The 18,526-nt window shown below is 45.4% G+C and overlaps 2 protein-coding genes across 3 annotated transcripts; both read right to left on the bottom strand.

Annotated features, from left to right (window-relative positions):
• Positions 1 to 62: 62 nt before the first annotated feature.
• Positions 63 to 14,012, bottom strand: plekhm2 (pleckstrin homology domain containing, family M (with RUN domain) member 2). 2 transcript variants are annotated; one of them, XM_040193301.2, is made up of 20 exons: positions 13,159 to 14,012; positions 12,064 to 12,170; positions 11,801 to 11,910; positions 11,589 to 11,688; positions 11,299 to 11,386; positions 11,006 to 11,180; positions 10,126 to 10,185; positions 8,429 to 8,687; positions 7,601 to 8,356; positions 7,428 to 7,497; positions 6,889 to 6,979; positions 6,704 to 6,768; positions 6,080 to 6,168; positions 5,763 to 5,895; positions 5,176 to 5,366; positions 4,928 to 4,993; positions 4,690 to 4,849; positions 4,330 to 4,509; positions 3,395 to 3,511; positions 63 to 3,257 (listed from the first exon to the last, which is right to left on the bottom strand). In XM_040193301.2, exons 1-20 carry the CDS (start codon positions 13,216 to 13,218, stop codon positions 3,120 to 3,122), a joined length of 3,015 nt encoding a protein of 1,004 aa, XP_040049235.2. In that variant the 5' UTR covers positions 13,219 to 14,012; the 3' UTR covers positions 63 to 3,119. The 2 variants fall into 2 exon arrangements, with proteins under 2 accessions (XP_040049235.2, XP_040049236.2); XM_040193302.2 differs by lacking the exon at positions 10,126 to 10,185 and having other exon boundaries at positions 13,159 to 14,003.
• Positions 14,013 to 14,192: 180 nt separating this feature from the next.
• Positions 14,193 to 18,506, bottom strand: ddost (dolichyl-diphosphooligosaccharide--protein glycosyltransferase subunit (non-catalytic)). The gene is made up of 11 exons (XM_040193349.2): positions 18,095 to 18,506; positions 17,602 to 17,712; positions 17,405 to 17,491; positions 17,227 to 17,330; positions 17,022 to 17,116; positions 16,708 to 16,801; positions 16,347 to 16,495; positions 15,609 to 15,756; positions 15,378 to 15,498; positions 15,135 to 15,241; positions 14,193 to 14,823 (listed from the first exon to the last, which is right to left on the bottom strand). The coding sequence occupies exons 1-11, from the start codon at positions 18,489 to 18,491 to the stop codon at positions 14,674 to 14,676; spliced, it is 1,563 nt and encodes a 520-aa protein (XP_040049283.2). The 5' UTR covers positions 18,492 to 18,506; the 3' UTR covers positions 14,193 to 14,673.
• Positions 18,507 to 18,526: the final 20 nt, after the last annotated feature.

Below are 18,526 nucleotides of genomic sequence, written 5' to 3'. Positions count from 1 at the left end.
CTGAATGTTAAAAGGCAGGTATACTGGTCCGTAGAGCGCATGCATCACCACAGGAGCCGAGGTTTTGTTTCAGTTTATTCAGTTAGGCTGTCCAATCACAACGGTTTATTTGTACATTCATTACCATTATGAACAGTGTAAAACCCTCTGGGAATGCACATCTTCCTGTGTGAGTGTACAATATTTTATATTTGATTAGTGCTGTATTTACAATTCAATAAAACATGATACATAGGGGACATGCAGTAATACCGTTAGGAACAAAGTCAAAAAAGCGCTTCTTTTCACAATGCATAACTCAGACGATGTTATCCACCATTGGCCAGCAATGTCACAAATTCTAAACACTGCTCAAATAGACTTGCTTGAATTCTGTATTTATATACGTTCGTAAGCCACAACTCTGTGCAGTTGATTCTTTGTTGTTAACCCAACAAACATTTCAAGTAAGTCCAACTATTGCAAGTGTGCTCTCCCTGGTCCAAAAGTCCTGAAGACGACTTCAACCCCCCAACTTGCCTCCTCAGAACCCATTCGATTATTAAAGGACTTCTACACACCTTTTCCAACACCTAATATTATTTTTCAGCTGTGTCTCTGTGCGCAAAATAATTTCATAATGCTGCATCAAACCAAAATAGAAAACGGGACTTAAAAATATCAAAAACAAAACAAAAAAAACAAAACAGCAGTATTCAAACAAATAACACACGGTGGGTCTTAAGGTTTGGATGTGACGGACCCTTTTCACCTGAGAATAGATTTCTTTGTTTAAAAAAAAAAAAGATAGAAGAGACCAAGTGGCACTTAGAAAGGCTTAAAGCACAGATTAATGCTGACGTGTAACACACGGTGATTGAGACACAATAAATAAGTGACACATGTATAGGTCTGGGTATCATTTGAAGCGTTTGGCGTTTAAAAACAAACAAACCAGTATCATACTGTACTAATAGAATCCACTTTGACACAACACATAGGTTATTTTTATTAACTGAAAAACGCAGCATGATCTAATTAAATAACAACGAGCAAACATTCTGCACCAACATTCAACGTTGAGCGCAGAAACCGTATTGCGAGTGATAGCGAGCCCAACAGACAGCACATGTTTAGCCTCAGACGAGTGGAAAGAGAAGAAACTAGAACATCCAACATAAACCCAGGATGATTGTTTCATCGCAGTCTGCCAAGTCAACACCAGGAGGAAAAACAGTGCCTCGTATGTGTAAAAGGCTTCGTCCGGTTGAGTCGAGGCTGACAGAAAGGCTTCATTGTCACTGCAAAATAAATCCCCGGCTGATCTCCGCTCAGATCTCAGGTGATAACGACCGATTGAAACACATGCACAACCTCCTGCTGCCGAGAACCGTAGGGAAACTGAAGGGTGGTTTAGGCTCTTTCTATCCCGCTTCCAAAAACAGCTAAAGATATTACTATTTCAAAATAATCTGCTAAAAACAGAAAAAAAATGTCTGTTTAAAGTAATAATCTCAAATAGTTCTCTTTAAACGATGGTCTGCAGTCACTATTTTTTGGGAGTAATTAACTACTACGAGACAACGCAGTGGTGTTGAGCGTGCACGGCCCACTGGTGACAGCTCCTGCGAGCGCACTATGATGAAAATCCCAGGAAGATGACTACAGACACTATTGGGACAACTAGGAAGTTTGATCCAAAAAAAACACCTGCAATTATTTAGAGAATAAAATGGAGATTCTAGCTTAAAGGATTCCATAAACATCAGACATGGTCCGGCACCACTACATTGCTCATGGAGGAAGGGATGTTCTCATTAAGTAGAGAGATCCACTACTGTATCGTAATGTGCCACCAACCCCTGGTGGAAAATAAAATAAAAACAAGAGAACTTGTCTGTCAGAAACAGACTCTTCAGTGTAATTCTTCCTCCTTGCTGGCCCACAATAAGGGGCCGTATGTGTAACACATCGTGTTACTCACTCAACTAAATCATTTTGTAACGATTGTTCCCACTTTCTCTGCAGAGGTCATAAAAAGCATGTTATATTAAAACAACTGCTACCATTAAAAAAAAGACTAACAGCAAAAACAATGTGCAAGTCTGCATGGAAGCCTCCACTCGTCTCTACTGGGTGGAGATACAAGGCAAGTCTTCATTCAACGTGTGAAGACAGTGCTCAGATGGAGAATGAGCATGTTGTTCACAGTGCAACTGAACCGAATATTCTTCATATTGTGTAGTGTAGAGGTATGTGCACTTAAACTGAATATCAGACACATCCATAACCATCAAGGACTACGTGTTAATGCTGCACACAGACTCTAGAACCGTACTGGTTTAGTACCTGGTACTAAGGAGTGGCTTATCTTCACACTGTTGTCTGGCTTGTGCAGGTTAGAGGGCATCACTTCTGTGTGTACAAGGCAAGGACGGTGAACTTCCTCCACGTAGCGCACAGGCATCAACTGCTCCTGACGTGCATCGGATTGGTTTGTTTCTAAGTCACTGTGCAGGGAAGCTGCTGGTTACGGGTCCTTGTCCCCCCCCCCCTCCCCCGCCGCTTAGCTTCCTCAATGCAGTAAATGTGTGGGTTTTTTTCCCGTTCAAGCCTCAAAGTCAAGGTTTACTTTGTGCTGGCAGAATTCCCAAAGTTCCCAAATTTCAGCAGGATGTAAGAATCGTAATGGTGGCGGGCGTCAAAGTCTTTGCATTTCCTACAGGGCTTTATCTACACGGATGGCACAGAACTGCTGTTTCTTAAGAAGCTCTCTAAAAGGAATAATTCCAATGTGTCATTAGAATCTAATGCAAATCTCTATTGTCTGTTAAATATTGATTTATATCACTTGAAGCCAGAATATCTTGCTGTTGCGCTGTGCCGTATGCATTACCGATTCTGCCGGATGCTTCTCTGATAGAAACATTTCATCAGTGAATCAGAGGAGCTTCACATGCTTGTGCTGTAGTGCATCGAACCACTAACCTCGTCTGATTTTCAGCTCAGTTTACAGTCCCACCGACTGAAGTTACTCTGCGTATCCTGGAGCCATAGAAGACTGTTTACCCAATAGTCCCTCCTATTGGCCAACCACAGCTTAGTGTACGCGTGTGTGTGTGTGCGTCTGTGCGTGTCTGTCAGCACCAGGGCTCACGCTGGGCTCTGCCCCGGGCCAGACTGTCCGCCCTCTGCCAAGCGCTAGTCATCAGGGCGAGGGCCTCCCCACAGCGCTTCTGCACGGACACGTCCAACACTTCTCTGTGGGGAAGATCCACCTGTGTATAGTGAGGACATAAACACGGGTTTGACATTAGCAGCATTTAATGAATACGTGGAATGCGAAGATCTCTGGGTTGCCAAATATCGCAATATTATTCAACCGCAATAGAGACTGGTGTGATTATCCTCCCACCTGGTAAACGGCCTTCCACGTGTCGTCCAACGCCTTCAGCAGTCGATCTCGCTCTCCACAGCCGCTGAAGTACAACACCCATGGGGGGAGGAACTGGGACCGATCCGTTGCAAACTCCTACAGAGGGGCACGTGGGACAATTACACCAGGACTACTGTTCAATGTTAACGCCTTTAGATCCAACAAACATTTTGCTAAGGCTGTAAGAACTCAAGAACCTCCTGTGCCGTCAATACAATAAGGACATACTGAAGGTAAAACTAAAGCTGCTCTACATGTGACTAACAGACAATGTCAATTCAGTAATGTCATACTGTTCTCATGGTTGCAAGCAAGGCCGTCGATTAATACCAATTATACGTCTCGATTTACTCGTTACAAAATATAATGATGTGGAGGAAGGCCCTTTTATGACAAAGTTTAACTAGAGATGAATTAAACATGAGGCCCAACAGGTTGTACTCTTGATCTCCTTTTATCTGAAAGCTATTTCATACCAGAGTCAGCAGTTTGTTTGACGGATGTCTTATAAGGTTATGAAGCCCATTTCAGACTGGAAATATCATATTACGGAGAAACGGGTACATGATCAAACATCTTTGTCAAGACAAGAGGATTATCCAGAATACTTTGATCTGGATCGGGCGAGTAATCTTTCTAAAATCCTCCCATTTGACATTCAGTGGAGAACAATTCTGTAATAAATCATAAAATAGATGATATATATATATATTTGATGTAATGCATCTGTAATCAAAAGCATGTTCCTGCAAACACAAGGGAACTTAATAACAACTTGATAGTCAATACATACATATATAAAAGTGTTTTGATATCATATATATATCTCATATAACATAAATCAACTAGTTTAAGTCTAACATAAAGCCATACATTGGAACAACACCAAGAGAGGTTATGAAATGGCCACTCACAATGACACAGTACTCCTTGTTGGCCTCCACGCTGACGGAAGTGACATCACAGATATCGGCGCTGCCGAGCGAACGGAAGAAGCTGGTCTGACAGTCCTGATGGCAGGTAAGCAGCTTCCTGTCCGTCATCACCAGGCAACACGGGATACACGGAGCGGGGGCCACACCCTGAGGGATGACCTGCAAGAATAGTGGCTATTATGTCAATCAGACCTTTATAATGAATGTAGTATTAAAAAGGTTTGACGTAATTTAAGGCCGGTGGGTAGAAATGCTCATTGAGGATTGATCATAAACCAACTGGTGTACTAATGAGCAGACGGACAAAAGCCTGTGAGTAGGCGGCATGTAACTCGTTACCCCTTTGGAGACGGACTGGCAGAGCAGCAGCATCCACTCGGCCATGTCCTGCTCATTGTTGGCGCAAAGCTCCAGGGCCGGCCGCTCCGTCAGGATGACGTGGAAGGCGTGCGGACGCTCTGAGCTGTTTGAGCGACGGCAACCGCCACAGTGCCCTCCTCTGTCGGGCATGAAAACACATCAACATCCTGCAATGTCCTGCAATGACGGGTCAAAACGTCAGCCGGTTGAAGCTCACCCCATGGTGACTGACAGCACAGGGGTCACGTCGGTTCGTTCTGCATACAGGTACAGGATCCCCTTACTGCAAGAAAAGATAATATTCACCTAATCAATCAATCTGAATCAGAACACACGTGGTTGGTATACAATAAAAAAGACAGTAGTAGACAGTAAGTAACAGGATGATGGAACCCGGTCGACCTCAATGAACATATTGATCGGAGCGGAGCGGGATGGTGGCGTGCGTGCGTGACCTGTAAATACCTGAGAACGAGGTAGCAGCTTTTCCACACCTCTCTGCCCAGGTAGGTGCTTCCAGCCCGGTACTGCAGAGCCCCCTCCTTGGTGCTGGCAGACAGGCCCGAGATCGGTGGGCCACCCTGGGGTGACAAAGCCATGTCCATAGGATCCTCCCAGTGGACCAGTGAATACAGTTGGATAGACACTTCGCACACCTGGAGAAACGAGAAAGTGTTAGTTTACCCCGTATGTCAGAGTAAAAGATAATCTTATCATACGGGACTCCCCAAACTTAATACAATAAAGTAGTGTAAATGATATATTTTAAACTTCGAGGAAGACATTATCATATCATTGTTGTGATGCAATTTTAAAAAGTAATATTTTTACATATTTGATATGGATTTTTACCCACCCGTGGTATATAGAAATAGAGAGTAATAGAGTGTTATAGTCTGCCACACACTAGCTTTGATTTGAGATCACTTGTGTCACAAATCACAACAGTGAGTTTCCCTTTGATGAGTAACATGTTTGTATCATTCTTTTTCAAAGAGCCGACCTGTAAGAACGAGCCGATACGGCGTGTGAGAAGCTTATCGTGTCTGTACCTCACACTGAGACTCCTGGGAGACAAACTTGGTGAGGGACAGTTTCTCCATGGTAGCGTCAGTCAGCACAGAGGGGTAAGGAGGCTCCCGACAGCCCTTCACCATGGCCGATTCGAGGACAGACAGGAACCACCTGCAAGTGAAGAAGGGCAGAGTAGATAAGTTGAACAAAGTGCCGCGTGTGCATCACAGTGCACCACGTAAACATGTATAGAGTAAAGTTGTGATTTTGGAGGTGTGCATGCCGGCTCTTTGCACGGGGACAACGGGTTGCACACTGCTCGAGGAAACAGGAAGGAAGAGATTGGTCCACTCACAGAGTCAGAGAGGCATCAGCGGTGTCCAACAGAAATTTCCTCCGTCTGTTGGTGCAAACCACCGCCACTGTCTGTTGGTCAAGGCCCACCTAAAGAAAAACAAGCATTGCAGCTGATCTATCGGACGGTGAACGAACATGGTTCTACCAGCCAGCTGTCCCATCTGGCTATAGTCTACGTAGCTCATAAATATATTGTTATTAACTCTACATGGACCACATTTTGGACCATGCAGAGCTTTTCCATAATCACAGGATAGCTTGCTAGATAGCAAATATATTAGAACAAAAGATGAATATAATACAACAGTTTTAATTAACAAGTAGCAAATAACTATGAATGTACCTTTGACAACTACAAGCGTACGCTTCAGAAATATGTGAGAAATATGCATTGTTTAGCCCCGCCCCCACATTCCCTCCATGGTTGTGTTTGTGTACAGACGCGTGGGCTGTCATCAGCTGGCTACTTTTCCCCCACTGACTGCCTACTACATATCCTTGTAGAAAGCCCCCAGCATGTGAATCCAATGAGGCAAAAAAGACAAGCCGTGTGTAAATAACAGTGGCTCTAGACACGGACCCATGTTGGACAACAGAAAATCCATTTGCAGAGGACACTTACTGAAAGGTAGTCCAGCTCGTTATAGGAAATGGCATCTTCCACTGTGTACGGTTTCTCTGCTGCACCTGTGGAGGGAAAACGTAATTACAACCAATACGTGTGCCGAGCACAACCTGGAGCAGTTTCTGCCTAAAGAACACCTGAAGAAACTCTCATTCGTACATGCTGGCCATTCACGCACTTACCTTTCCTAAGCAGGTAGATGTAACAGTCAGTCAGCAGCAGGTAGAGGGGCTGCAGGTCCCCCTCCATGTGACCCGTGCTCATCCTCACCATCTGAAAACACACAGGCAAACATCCACAATTCATCTGTGTTGCTCATCAATTATTACAGACTAGTGAACTCTTAATTCATTTGGAATTATTCAGGCAATTAAGCGAATGGCAAATTGTAATACATCTACATTTTTCTTTCTTTATGCATGATAAAAGTGGGGATTTTTAAACCAGACCGCTATATCCCTAGAACCTGAGTAAAAGCAGTTACAAGGAAATTGGCAAACAAGAGTCTTTCAACACTTCCACTAAGCAACAGTCTCCAAAACCACTTCTGTCCTGTCAAAGATTGAAAACAGGCCTGGTAAGAGAATAAGAACAAAAGACCACGGCATTGTGCTGCCTTACTTCTCCAAATGTTAATATGTACATTTCAAATATTCACATAGACCGAAGGATGTTTTTTTAAAATAAAACCTCCCCAAAAAACAAGTCGGTCGGTCTTCACCTTGAAGAGCTGCTCCTCGTTCTCTCTGAATACGTGAATCATGAGAAGAAGCAGGTGATTGTTGTCCACCCTGAAAATGAGATGAGAATGAAGACAAACATTAAACCCACATTAAACAAAACTACAACTATAAGTGTGTGTGTGTGTGTGTGTTTTCCCTCACAACTCCTTACTTAAACTCTGCAGGGTGAGAACGCTCCGCTTCCTCAGTAAATTCATTGTGGACAGTTTTCTCTCCTTCCTCCGCGTCCACCTCGCCGGCCTTCATCTCGGCCTTCTGTCCTGCTGACGCTTCTGCGTCTCCTTCATCTTCGAGACCGCCTGAAAGAGTTTGCGACCGGCTATGCTCTGTAGGGTCATCGTAGCGACCACCTGAGGGAGGAGAGTCCGAACTGTTGGGGGTAAAGCAGCGTAACTCTGCAGGCTCAGCAGCGGCCTGCAGGAAGACGGAGGTCTCTCCCGCTGCCGGGTCGGGAGGCTCTCCCTCGGACTTCTCCCGAAAGGGTTGCCGCGTAGGGGGCTCGGGACCCCGGTTACAATCTGACCCCCTTTTCTCCCCCTCCCCTCGGCGCTCCCAGACCTCCTCAATCTCCAGAGCCCCGTTGAGCCGGTCCATGACCTCGCGCAGCGGCTGGCCCACAGCCTCCATGGAGGTGTCCGTCATCTCCGGGAGCCTCAGGAGGCCTTCTGCCCCCTCCTCCTCCTCCTCTCCTTCCTCCACGACCTCTGATCCCACCCGGCTTCTCCCCAGCTCGCCCTCTGCGTCCGGCTGAATTACGGCGCCGTTTAGCGAGTCCATGTCCTCCGAAGACATCCGCCTGTTGTCCGTCTCCAAGTGCTCGGAGGAGACCGAGTTATGGAGGCTGCTGATGGAATCCGTGGAGCCTTTCCCGCGTCGCTTCTTCGAGGTTCTCCGTCGCCGGGCCATCCTAGACGACCAGAGGGGTTAGCCGCGGTTCCAATTACAACAACTGACGCAAGGCGAGCCGGTCGCAGGTTACCTGATGACCTCCAGCTCGTTGCAGGCGCTCTCTGCGCTGTAGCAGCTGGCCAGGTGAACGGGCGTGACGTCGGCGGAGGTGTTGGTGTCCGAGTCCTCGTTGAAGGGGTTGTGTCTGTGCGTTGGGCTGTGCGGAGCCAGAGGAGCTGCAGCCCTCGCCTGGACAGCACCGGCGGGAAGGAGCGCTGTGTCGCTGACCACCGTCTGGGGATCGGAGCCACTGGATCGCGGGCAGCTGGCCTGGTCGGTCAGGTCGCCCTCTAACATGGAAAGTTACATCGAGGGTTCAAATAGCAGTCTCCCGTATTCAGTCCGAAATGTGCAGAAGAGTTACAGGGAATTCTTGCAGCCACCGTCTCGCTGGTAAGTCGATTGATCGATTTACAAATCTAAAAGTTTTTAGGTAGTAGTTTGAAGTACTTTCTAGCAATACGCAGTCAGAAAAGGTTATTTTTCCTTCATGTTTTGAATAGCAATAGAAAGCTGGCCAACGAGACAGTTTCACAAAAACTGTGTATTTCTTCATCAGCATCGCACACAAACAAATGTTAGCGGCTGCAGTGTCCTTTGTAGTTCTTAGGCAGGGGCAGAAAGGGACAAAACGCAATGCACAGGACATCAAGTAGCAGCTTTTTTTTCATGGCACAGGCCTAGGTCATGCTTTACCACTGCACTTATAGAGGCGTCATACTAAACACATATTTAGATGACATCATTTAGAAGAATCAGCATGTTTGATTCATCCTGAGTGGACTGACCTCACTGTGGAAGAGACAACCGCATCCATTTTCAAATTTTAGTGACTTTCGCTATGTGGTCATACAAACTACAAACGCCGACAAGCGTACTGCAAGCCGATGCTGTAATAATGTTAAAGAATTTGCCATCTATGTACTTAAGCAGAGGTTCTTGATCACACTACGGTTGAGCTGAACATAGACCAGTGCCACATATCACACGGAAAGACAACACTGCACCAGACAAACAGGTAGCACCGCGTAATGGAGACGAGAGCGAGCGAGGCGAGCACCAGGTTGTACACCAAGCGGTTATCTTGCAAATGAAAAGGCTGAGCAAGCATTCGGATCATTCCCAAGATGAGTAACACGTGCAGAAACGGGAGGGATGAACCCGCCCAAACCGAGGAGCCGTGCTTCTTCCTAAACTTACCTTTCCAATTGTTCACTATGATCTGGTTCAATAATTAAACCCAACTCTTTGAGGAAAGCCTTACCAAAAGTCAACGTGGATTCTCACATTTTACTAGAAATTAAAATGCTATCAAAATACTTTAGGTTTTCAGTTTGATCATTCCCGATGTTTAATGGAGGTTAACATAAAGGTCTGTGCATGTGAATTAAGCCATCGGCATCCTATATCAAGTCAAATCCACAACCAATCCAGGTTGTAGACTGGTCAAAGTCATATCAGCCACATCAGTACATTTGCTGAACATACCAGACGTTAGAAGCACTTTTCATTGTGCTCCTTTCCGTGGCCTCAGACCAGCAGTGTGTTGCACCAGCCAGCTGTACTTTACATACCAACACGTCTGATTACTGACGAGAGTACACAGCATGCATTGCACACAAACTGAGAGATGGCCGGGCCACATAGGAGGGACAAAGGGAGATAGGAAGGAAGGAAGGGAGGCAGGGATGAAATGGCAGGAAGGGGATGGGTTGACCAATGTCCCACCTTCCCAGTCTGCACTTGGCAATGACCGCAACACAGGGAAGATGTCACCGAAATCATAATCTAAAAAAACAAAAAGGATGACATTCAATATCAATATTAATATTAGAGAGATGAAGTGGAGACAGGAGATTACAATGGAAGAGAAAATAACATGATGTATGGTATATAAATAACAGACTCAACAAAGTGGGAACTGAAACTAAAGCGGGACATCTGACTCACTACTTTGTGACGGGGAAAACGTTAGGTGACAAAATCCTGTAACCGCAAGGACCTCTTGACCCCAAACGGCCCATTTGACGGAATGAACTTTGGTATTCCTGAGTCACGGGAGTCTGCGAGGATCATTTTAACTTCTGCTTCAACATGCCACCAGCATCACTCCCTGAATCTGTGCCACTGCATACGAGTGTGTAGTTGAGGCTCGAGCCGAACATGAACCTGAAATAAATGCTGATTTATTATCACGATTGGTCCTAAAGCGTCCAGATTAGTGGCACAAAAAAGTCTCACTCGTCTCATACGTGATGCGGCTAATTCAAAGGCTGGTGAATGATTCAGATGTATAAAGCAAGCATGATTATGTAACCAGTTAAACTAGCCAGGTGTCCCTCCTCTAAAAGTAGACAATCACTGGTGAATAAGTGAAGCAAAGGGCTTAAACAAAGCTGTTCTGAGCTGAAAATGTGGATCAGTATCAAGGCACATAATAGGAGATCACTATCAGTAAATAAAAAGGATTGAAGATGTTTTTTTTATCTCAGACTGAAACAAATCTGTTATCTCTCCTCTCTTATCAGCAAAGAGCAGCGGGCGCTTCCACCATTAATCACGGCTCCGACGCCAACCAGAGTAAATCGGGACACACCCGCCTGCTTACCTTCACTGGAGGGGGCGATGGCGCTGTCATCCCACTCCAGGTTGGTGGAGGTGAGGGAGGTGAAGGAGTGCAGGGACAAGCTGTCGGAGCTGGGCAGCCGCTCCTCAAAGTCCAGCAGGTTCTGGGGTTTGTAGTATTCCGGCATGTAGGGGGCCACGTCCAGATACGGCACATCCTGTTCCAGCGACACCCAGAAGAAACGTTACACACACACACACACGCGCATACACACACGCTGCGATCGATTTCGGAGCGGCTTTGTATATTGATGTCGTCATGAAGCGCATGCTAACCAGCTCCAGATCAAAGCGAATGAACTCCAGGCCGGACACCAGCGTGAGGAAGAGCGTGAGGTGGTCATGACTGCAGACCAGTGCGTTCCTAGCAGAGAGGAACATCAGTTAGCGTCATGGAAAAGACAGACATTCACTTCTCTCACCACAAAACCAATGTTTTCACACTTGAGATCTTTCGATTTGTTTTCTGAAAACCACAGCAAGTAGTTCCTGAAATGCCACTTCCACCCGTTACATACCATCAATATATTTTAGGTAATAAAGCTCAGGGGAACTGGATCACTTACTTGAAATAGTACTTTTGCAATAATGCCTGGTTCTCCTGGAAGAGGCGCAGATAGCTCTCTAACGAGCTCTCACTCAATGCCAGGTACAACCAAGCTCGGCCTACACAGAAAAGAGAAGTTATTTCCTCTGAAATGCCCCACAAACATGCACACAAATTAACACTGTGAATGTGAGTGTGTTTGACAAAGTGAGAGCGAGAGAAATGTCTCACTTCGACCGAGGTTGGTTGCTATGTGCTGAAGCTCATCGATCTGACGGACGGCCTCTCTCCTGGTGAAGTGAAGGACCAGGACCCAGTAGCCCGAGGAGATGTCCTGCAGGCTGGGAGAAGAGGGATGACACAAGAGGTACATTTTTACAGAAATGGAGCATTAACGTACTGTGATGTATCCACATGTTGATCTATTACTTGTATTCGGCATAATGCACCTTTCCTCTTTCTAGTGTGCAATTTGCTGGCAGAAAGTCTCTTACCCATAAAGCAGAGCATGATCGAGGTGTTCACAGAGGCGCTGGAGGACCCGGTCGTGATTTCGGATGGCGGGAGTCTCATCTTCGCAGGCGGCAAAGTAACTCTGCAACTACAGCGGGACACGGTTTCTCCGCTGCTGGTTTAGAGGCTCGTTTCAAAAGCTCACGGTTGAGCTACAAAAATCGCCCATTTTTATCAAAATCTGATTGTATTGGGAAAAAGCTATGACAAAAAGGACAGACCTTTAAAGCTACACTTATGAAGCTATTTCAGTTTAACAAATAAGTTCGCTGTATGAAAAAATAAAGTATGTTAGGTAATTTTCGGCTGTAAGGAATTTTTAAACCAGATGATGAAGTCATCTCATTATCTTTGGTGCTTCCGCACAGTGGATTGTAAAGAGCGGTATCTTCTGACATGACTCAGCAGTGCTTGAATGAGGTAAACACTGTACTCGTTCTTGGAACCTAGAGGAATACATTTTCATATGCACTGCCATGCTCTTTGTGCAGCCTTTACAATAGAAGGGAGGCTTGACTGCATGCATGTGGGACTGGTGGGCTACTAATGGGAAATCACTGAAACAGATGACGAAAAAACTGCATGAGTTCTTGGAAAGTGAATGTATGAGCGTGCAGAAAGTCCAGATAAGAGGATGCAACGTTGTCTGTCAAGTCGCGAGAGTCTCACAACCACATCAGGCACAATTAGTCTAAAAGAAATGGTTGCACGACTAATGTAAATTAGGAGCAGAAATCTACTGCGTTACGAATGTGTGTCCTGATCTATTAGCTGCAGGCGTGTTTACGACGCATGTTGCAGTGGGCAAACAAGACCAGTTCTGTACACGTAGCTCAACAAGAGAAACTGAAGCCACAACACAATAGAACAATTGAGAAAACGTAAAGAACAGTCGACATGTGATTTGATCCCGTGAGTAAGGGAAAGGCCCACCCAGCTGGTCACGTCCCGCCGGGTTGAAAGTTGCCCTCTTTGGCGGACAAAAGATGACCGATCGCTAGCTTCAAGACATCACGTGAAAACACTTATATTGCGTGACAACGTCTACGCGCGCGGACCAACGGGACAACACTTACCTTTTTGACGGATAAGGAGATGTTTTCCAATATGCGGTCCTTTACTTTCAGTTGATCCATCACTGGTCTGCTGGCAGCTCGCGGCAGCCGGTCAGCTGACTTCAGAGAACAAGAGCGCTTGTTTTTGCTAAAGCTAACGCCCGGCTAGCTAAGCTAGCTAGCTAGCGATCATGATGCTGTCCGCCAAAGTAACGACACGGCGCCGGCTGTCACTTGTACACGTTCCGCTCGACAGCACCGCTGCCACGCAACCGACCACGTTAACGCCGAGACGGTGGCGCGACGAGCCCACGGAGATGCGACCGACCCGGTTATCCAGGTGACGTTAGCCGCGTTGAGCCACTCGGCTTCGCTAGACGTCGAGGTGGTGAGCAAGTTCCGAACGCCGCCGAGGACAACTTTTAGTGGCGTTCGTTCATTCTCTAACTTTCACGTGTTTAGCGTCAGTAAACTACTTTAAACACGTCACATATTTGCCTATACAAGTTTATTCATTTTCAGTCACGGAAAGTTAGGGTTACTTTTTGTGCTGCTGGTTTAACGCCGTTTCAATGGGAAGTCACTGCCTCTCAGGCGTTACGTCACTGGTAGCCTTATTAGCGCGTGGGAAGACCGCAGTGACTACAAGTTGCATTTGCTCTTTATGCAAAAAATACATTAAATCCCTCTATTATAGATCAGCGGAATCCCCTCAACAATCCGGCGTGCGTACAAAGATATATATTTACTAATTTAGAAATAAACCTGTGTTTTGAACGGCTCCATCCGGTCTGACTGCGTGCAGCTGAGCCAATCACGTGGAAGAGACTAAAGCAGCGTTGGTGATCGTTCCTCTGGTTCACACTGCAATGCTGAGAAGATTGTATCAAGAGACCAGTAGGTTTCATAATCCTTTAGTGAAGTAATGTCGTAAATACGCTCGTTTCGCTCTGGAAAGCAGCTGCTCATATAAAGGGGCTTATTTTTAAACCACCAACCAGGTTTCCTGACTGGAGGCCCGTGGCATGACAAAGAAATCACAGGAATTTCTAGTGTGGAATGTCAATATTTTATTGTTAAGATGACTCCAACCTTTTTGGAAACGCTTATTAAAAAAACACATTAGCAGTTGGCATATTCAGTGCATTTAGCAATAACATTTTCTGATTGGAAACATTTGGATCAAATTGTAATATGGATTTCTCTCAGGTTCCAAGGGATGTGCTCTACTTAATAGTTAAACGTAAAGAAACTTTATACAAACATTGACTGAATGCAGGACATAAGCCTTTGAATGAGGAGTACAAAAAGCCCCAAAACAAACCCCTAAATGACTGCACCAGGGTCATATCTTTTTTGACTCCATCACCTGATTAGTTGAGAAACCCAATAACCGAACAGAAACTGTATTTTTTTTTAAATGGAGATTTGCAGACCAAGTCCATGCATGAAGAGATTCAAGCCATCAAGACATTCAATTTCAACTCCTCACACCACAAGTTCAAATGTGTATTCTGGTCGTTCCGTCTCCCTGCATTAGTCAGACTTCTCCTTCTCTTTCATGTGCAGGAAAACTATGCTGAAGACAAAGAGTCCTGCCATCATGGAGAAGACGCTGGCATAGTACGGGAAGGCTGAGGGGATGAAGCGCTCGTACTGAGTGTGCTGCAGGGGACGCACTGATACCTGTGATGAAGAAATAAAAGCGTACGGTCAGGGCACCACGAAGCATGGGTGTTAAATTCATTATAGAGTAGGGATAAGCTCTTCTATGCCAAAGTACTCAAAGTAGACATTTAAATACTAGACCAAGGCTTTGGGATACAGTAATCACTGGGATACTCATAAAAGGTATTGGGGATAAAGAGGTGAATTAATTGATCCTTAGTATTTCAGACCATTTGTCAATTTCCATGCATGTAGATCGGAGGACCGCAGCCACAGCAATATTCTGATATTGGTTTGCCAAAGTGAAGTACACCTTCCAATCAACTTGCCTGAGTCGAGGAGTAGAGATGTGTGTATCCCAGACGGTTGTAGTCCACCTTGAACTGGAAGACGCCGTACACATCAGGCAGCGTGAACTGCACGCTATATTTATCTCCTGGGAGAAAGACAACAGTGTTAAGCGTGGATACACTGCTTAAGTGCAGACAGCTCAAACACACAAATCACAAGACTGCAACACATTTAGACCATAAGCCTGAATTAATGTGTATGTTCTATAACCCCAGACAAACCTTTCCTCTTGAGATAAGTCCTGACGAAGGGATCGATCCTCACAAACTCAAGCTGAATGTCATCTCCGTTGAAGGGAACCCAGCGGCCCTCGGACAACATCTCAATGACAATGCTGTACTCCTGTGTGGGAAGGGTTTACACGGGTTGAGATATGCACTTAAAAAGGTACTCAGCAAAAACATTTTCAGGCTAAGGATTGTTCACATAGGCACCTGAAATTGTGAACTTACCACCAGGTCAGTGATTGTGTAGGCTGCAGGGGGATTTTTCTCTCCAACAGGATGATGGGTAACGGCTCCCACCCGGAGGACTCCAGCCTCCTTGAACACCCAGCGGGACAGCGCCTCGGCCAGCTCCCTGTTCCCTGTCTGCTCGTACCTAACAAGAGGACCACGACAAGAGGAGTTCTCATCAACTAGTCTATTATTGTCTGTCAGTCAGTTGTTTTTGTTCATGCTGGTTCTATTTGGACATTAAAATGTCCATTAGAATAACTTATATTAATGGTCAGAAACCAATTAAAAAATATCTGGGTTGAAAAAAAAAAAACAAGCTTCAAACTATGGCTGAACTATTCATTTCTTACTTGTTGCAGTCTTTCACATTACAAGTTAACTCCATTTAATACTCAAAGACCATGTCAGACTACTTTTCTCCACTACAAACCAGCTTTATTTAAAAAAAATTTAAAAAAAAGTATGCTGAACTACATTTGACATTAACAGTAACCTGACATCCACATACAAATGTGGTGAATTTTACCCTTTTTAAGGGTTTTAAGAAACTCAACTGTTGGCATTTTAAGACTATGTAAGGACTTGCATGCACCTTGGTTGAATAGTAAATGAACATTGTTCAAATTAAATTAAAAAAATCAGTGTCACTATGACCAGTGTTAGTCTGTAACTGGAAGCTATTTGCCATGAGACAAAAAAATGGATCGATGGGATTTGAAGAGCAAAGACTACCTCTGGGAACCAGGCGTGGCTTTCTGCACAGCAGAGTTGAAGAAGGCGTCGCTGAAGAACTCCAGGGAGCCGCTGAAGACCACTCTGGCATTGTTTCTGGCCTGAAGGCCGGCAATCATGAGGGTGTTCTTGCCAACAGCATGGGGGTACTGGAGAGGTGTAAAAGCATATTTTATTAGGCTCTCTCTGGTTTCTGGCTCTCCAAGGAAACTATAGATTCTCCAAAGTCGTCCTGGACGTTCATGGATGATGAAAACACAAAAGTATTTCCAGTCAGGCCTGCTGTGACTAAATAATGTCTGAATAGACTTTTTCGTGGCATAAAAATATCAGACAGAATTGTTATCTTTGATGATCTTACCTGAGAGATGGGTCTGTCAGGGAAAAATGAGTAAGAAGTAGAGGAGCCAGTCAGGATGTCCAAGACCAGAGGGTTCTCTGGGTCTGCCACCATGCTGCAGGGGAGGAAGGGGGAGATGTCGCGTTAGTCAGACTTTATAAGACTGCCATTAATAAACCGGTGCAATGAAAAACACATTAAGGATTCTGGGAAAGTAATCAAGTAGTCATTCACTTTCATGGAATAATAATAATTCAGAAACAGTGATGGTGATTTCAGGAATATACCATGAACCCTTAGTTGCGAACATGTAAATCGTGTTGCGTTTTGCTTACCCAACACCCCGGAACAGAACAGGTTTGTTGGTGGGTTTGCCGACGATGGTTGGAGCCTTTATCAGGATCTCTGGATCAGCAACAATCAGCGTGTGCTGGAGACAAGAAGGATCACTTGTAAGAATCCACATGCAGCATCAGCTGTAGGGACTAGATTCGTGAGACAAACTGAATGCGGCGGCTGTCTGAACAGAACTCTGCTCACCTCCCCAGAGTCAGACACGTCATAGTTGTGATGGTCAATGACAGCAGTCTTTTCCTCATCAAACTCGATGCCGCACTCGCTGCCCAGCTCCCTCAGAGGGTCACCTGTGTAGCAGGAGCAGAGCATCAGTATTCACATTTCTACACACTTTGTACAATATTGCAGAAAAGCCACTGACCAATATCTGAACTGGCAGCAACCAGGACGTTGCCTCCACCATCAATAAAGGATGTAATTGTCTCCACGTTAATATTTCCTCCAAAGTCTGCCAATGACCAGAAAGGGATACAAGTATTAATGTTACAAAAAAGGCAAAAACATCAACAGCAAGCTTAATTTATTGTATACAGCATGTGTGAAAAGTGTGCAGTTTACCCTCAACTGATGGAGAGAAGATGACCAAATGGTCGTACAGGAACTGGCCATATTTGATCAGAGTTAGAGAGGAGTCATCAGCGGTCTTAAACGTGATGTCGAAGCCACGATCTGAAAAGGAGAGAGAGAGACTTCATCACTGAAACATTGACACACTTGCTGAGCGTCGTTGCATGTACTACTGCGTTATGCCGAAAGAAAGTGGCTCAATTTCGAACAATTTCGCTGTAAGCTCACATTACCAAGCAAGTACCGTGCCACCGGATGGATAAATATAAGTTACTTCAAACTGCCAGCGCCTTAAACTTAGATTCACGCGACAGGGCTAACACAACATGCTAGCTTAATGTTAGCATGTTGTGCAGCGTGAAGCTCGAGTACGAGCACTTTAACCGCGTACTCCTGAGACCTGTTAGCAAAGCGAGGGACTGTCCGGAGTAAAGAGGAGAACAGTTAAGGGAGTAAAATGGCAAAAACCTCGTAATTTACTGACCTGCCAGACTGCGGAAGAAGATTGAATGGGTGTCTCTGATGTTGAGGTTGTCCAGCAGAACCAGCGTCTTACCGTCCGCCAGAGCACAATGCAGCATGGACGCTAACGAAAGGAACACAAGTATATTGTGGTCCAACAGTCTGAACCTCCTTTGGGTCATCGTGCCGCTCCGCTTTTTGGAGGATAATAAAGGACCGGACGGACTCGTCTGCACGACTGCTGTCAACGACGCCATTTTGCTGCAGAAGTCGGCGTCAGCCTTAGGAGTCGACTCAACTTTGACCCCGAGATTCAGCCAATCAGCGAGAGGAACGCGTCCTTCTGGGTTCCTCTCCGCCAATGGGATGGAAGCTTTATTATAAGACTGACAGCCACGGAAGAAGTAGTGTGGAGACATGTAAAACCAGTTAATGTGTGTTTGTGCCTGTGAGG

The sequence above is a fragment of the Gasterosteus aculeatus genome, chromosome 2 (assembly GCF_964276395.1).
Source record: "Gasterosteus aculeatus chromosome 2, fGasAcu3.hap1.1, whole genome shotgun sequence".
Classification (NCBI taxonomy): domain Eukaryota; kingdom Metazoa; phylum Chordata; class Actinopteri; order Perciformes; family Gasterosteidae; genus Gasterosteus; species Gasterosteus aculeatus.
This window is presented reverse-complemented; position numbering and strand designations above follow the sequence as displayed.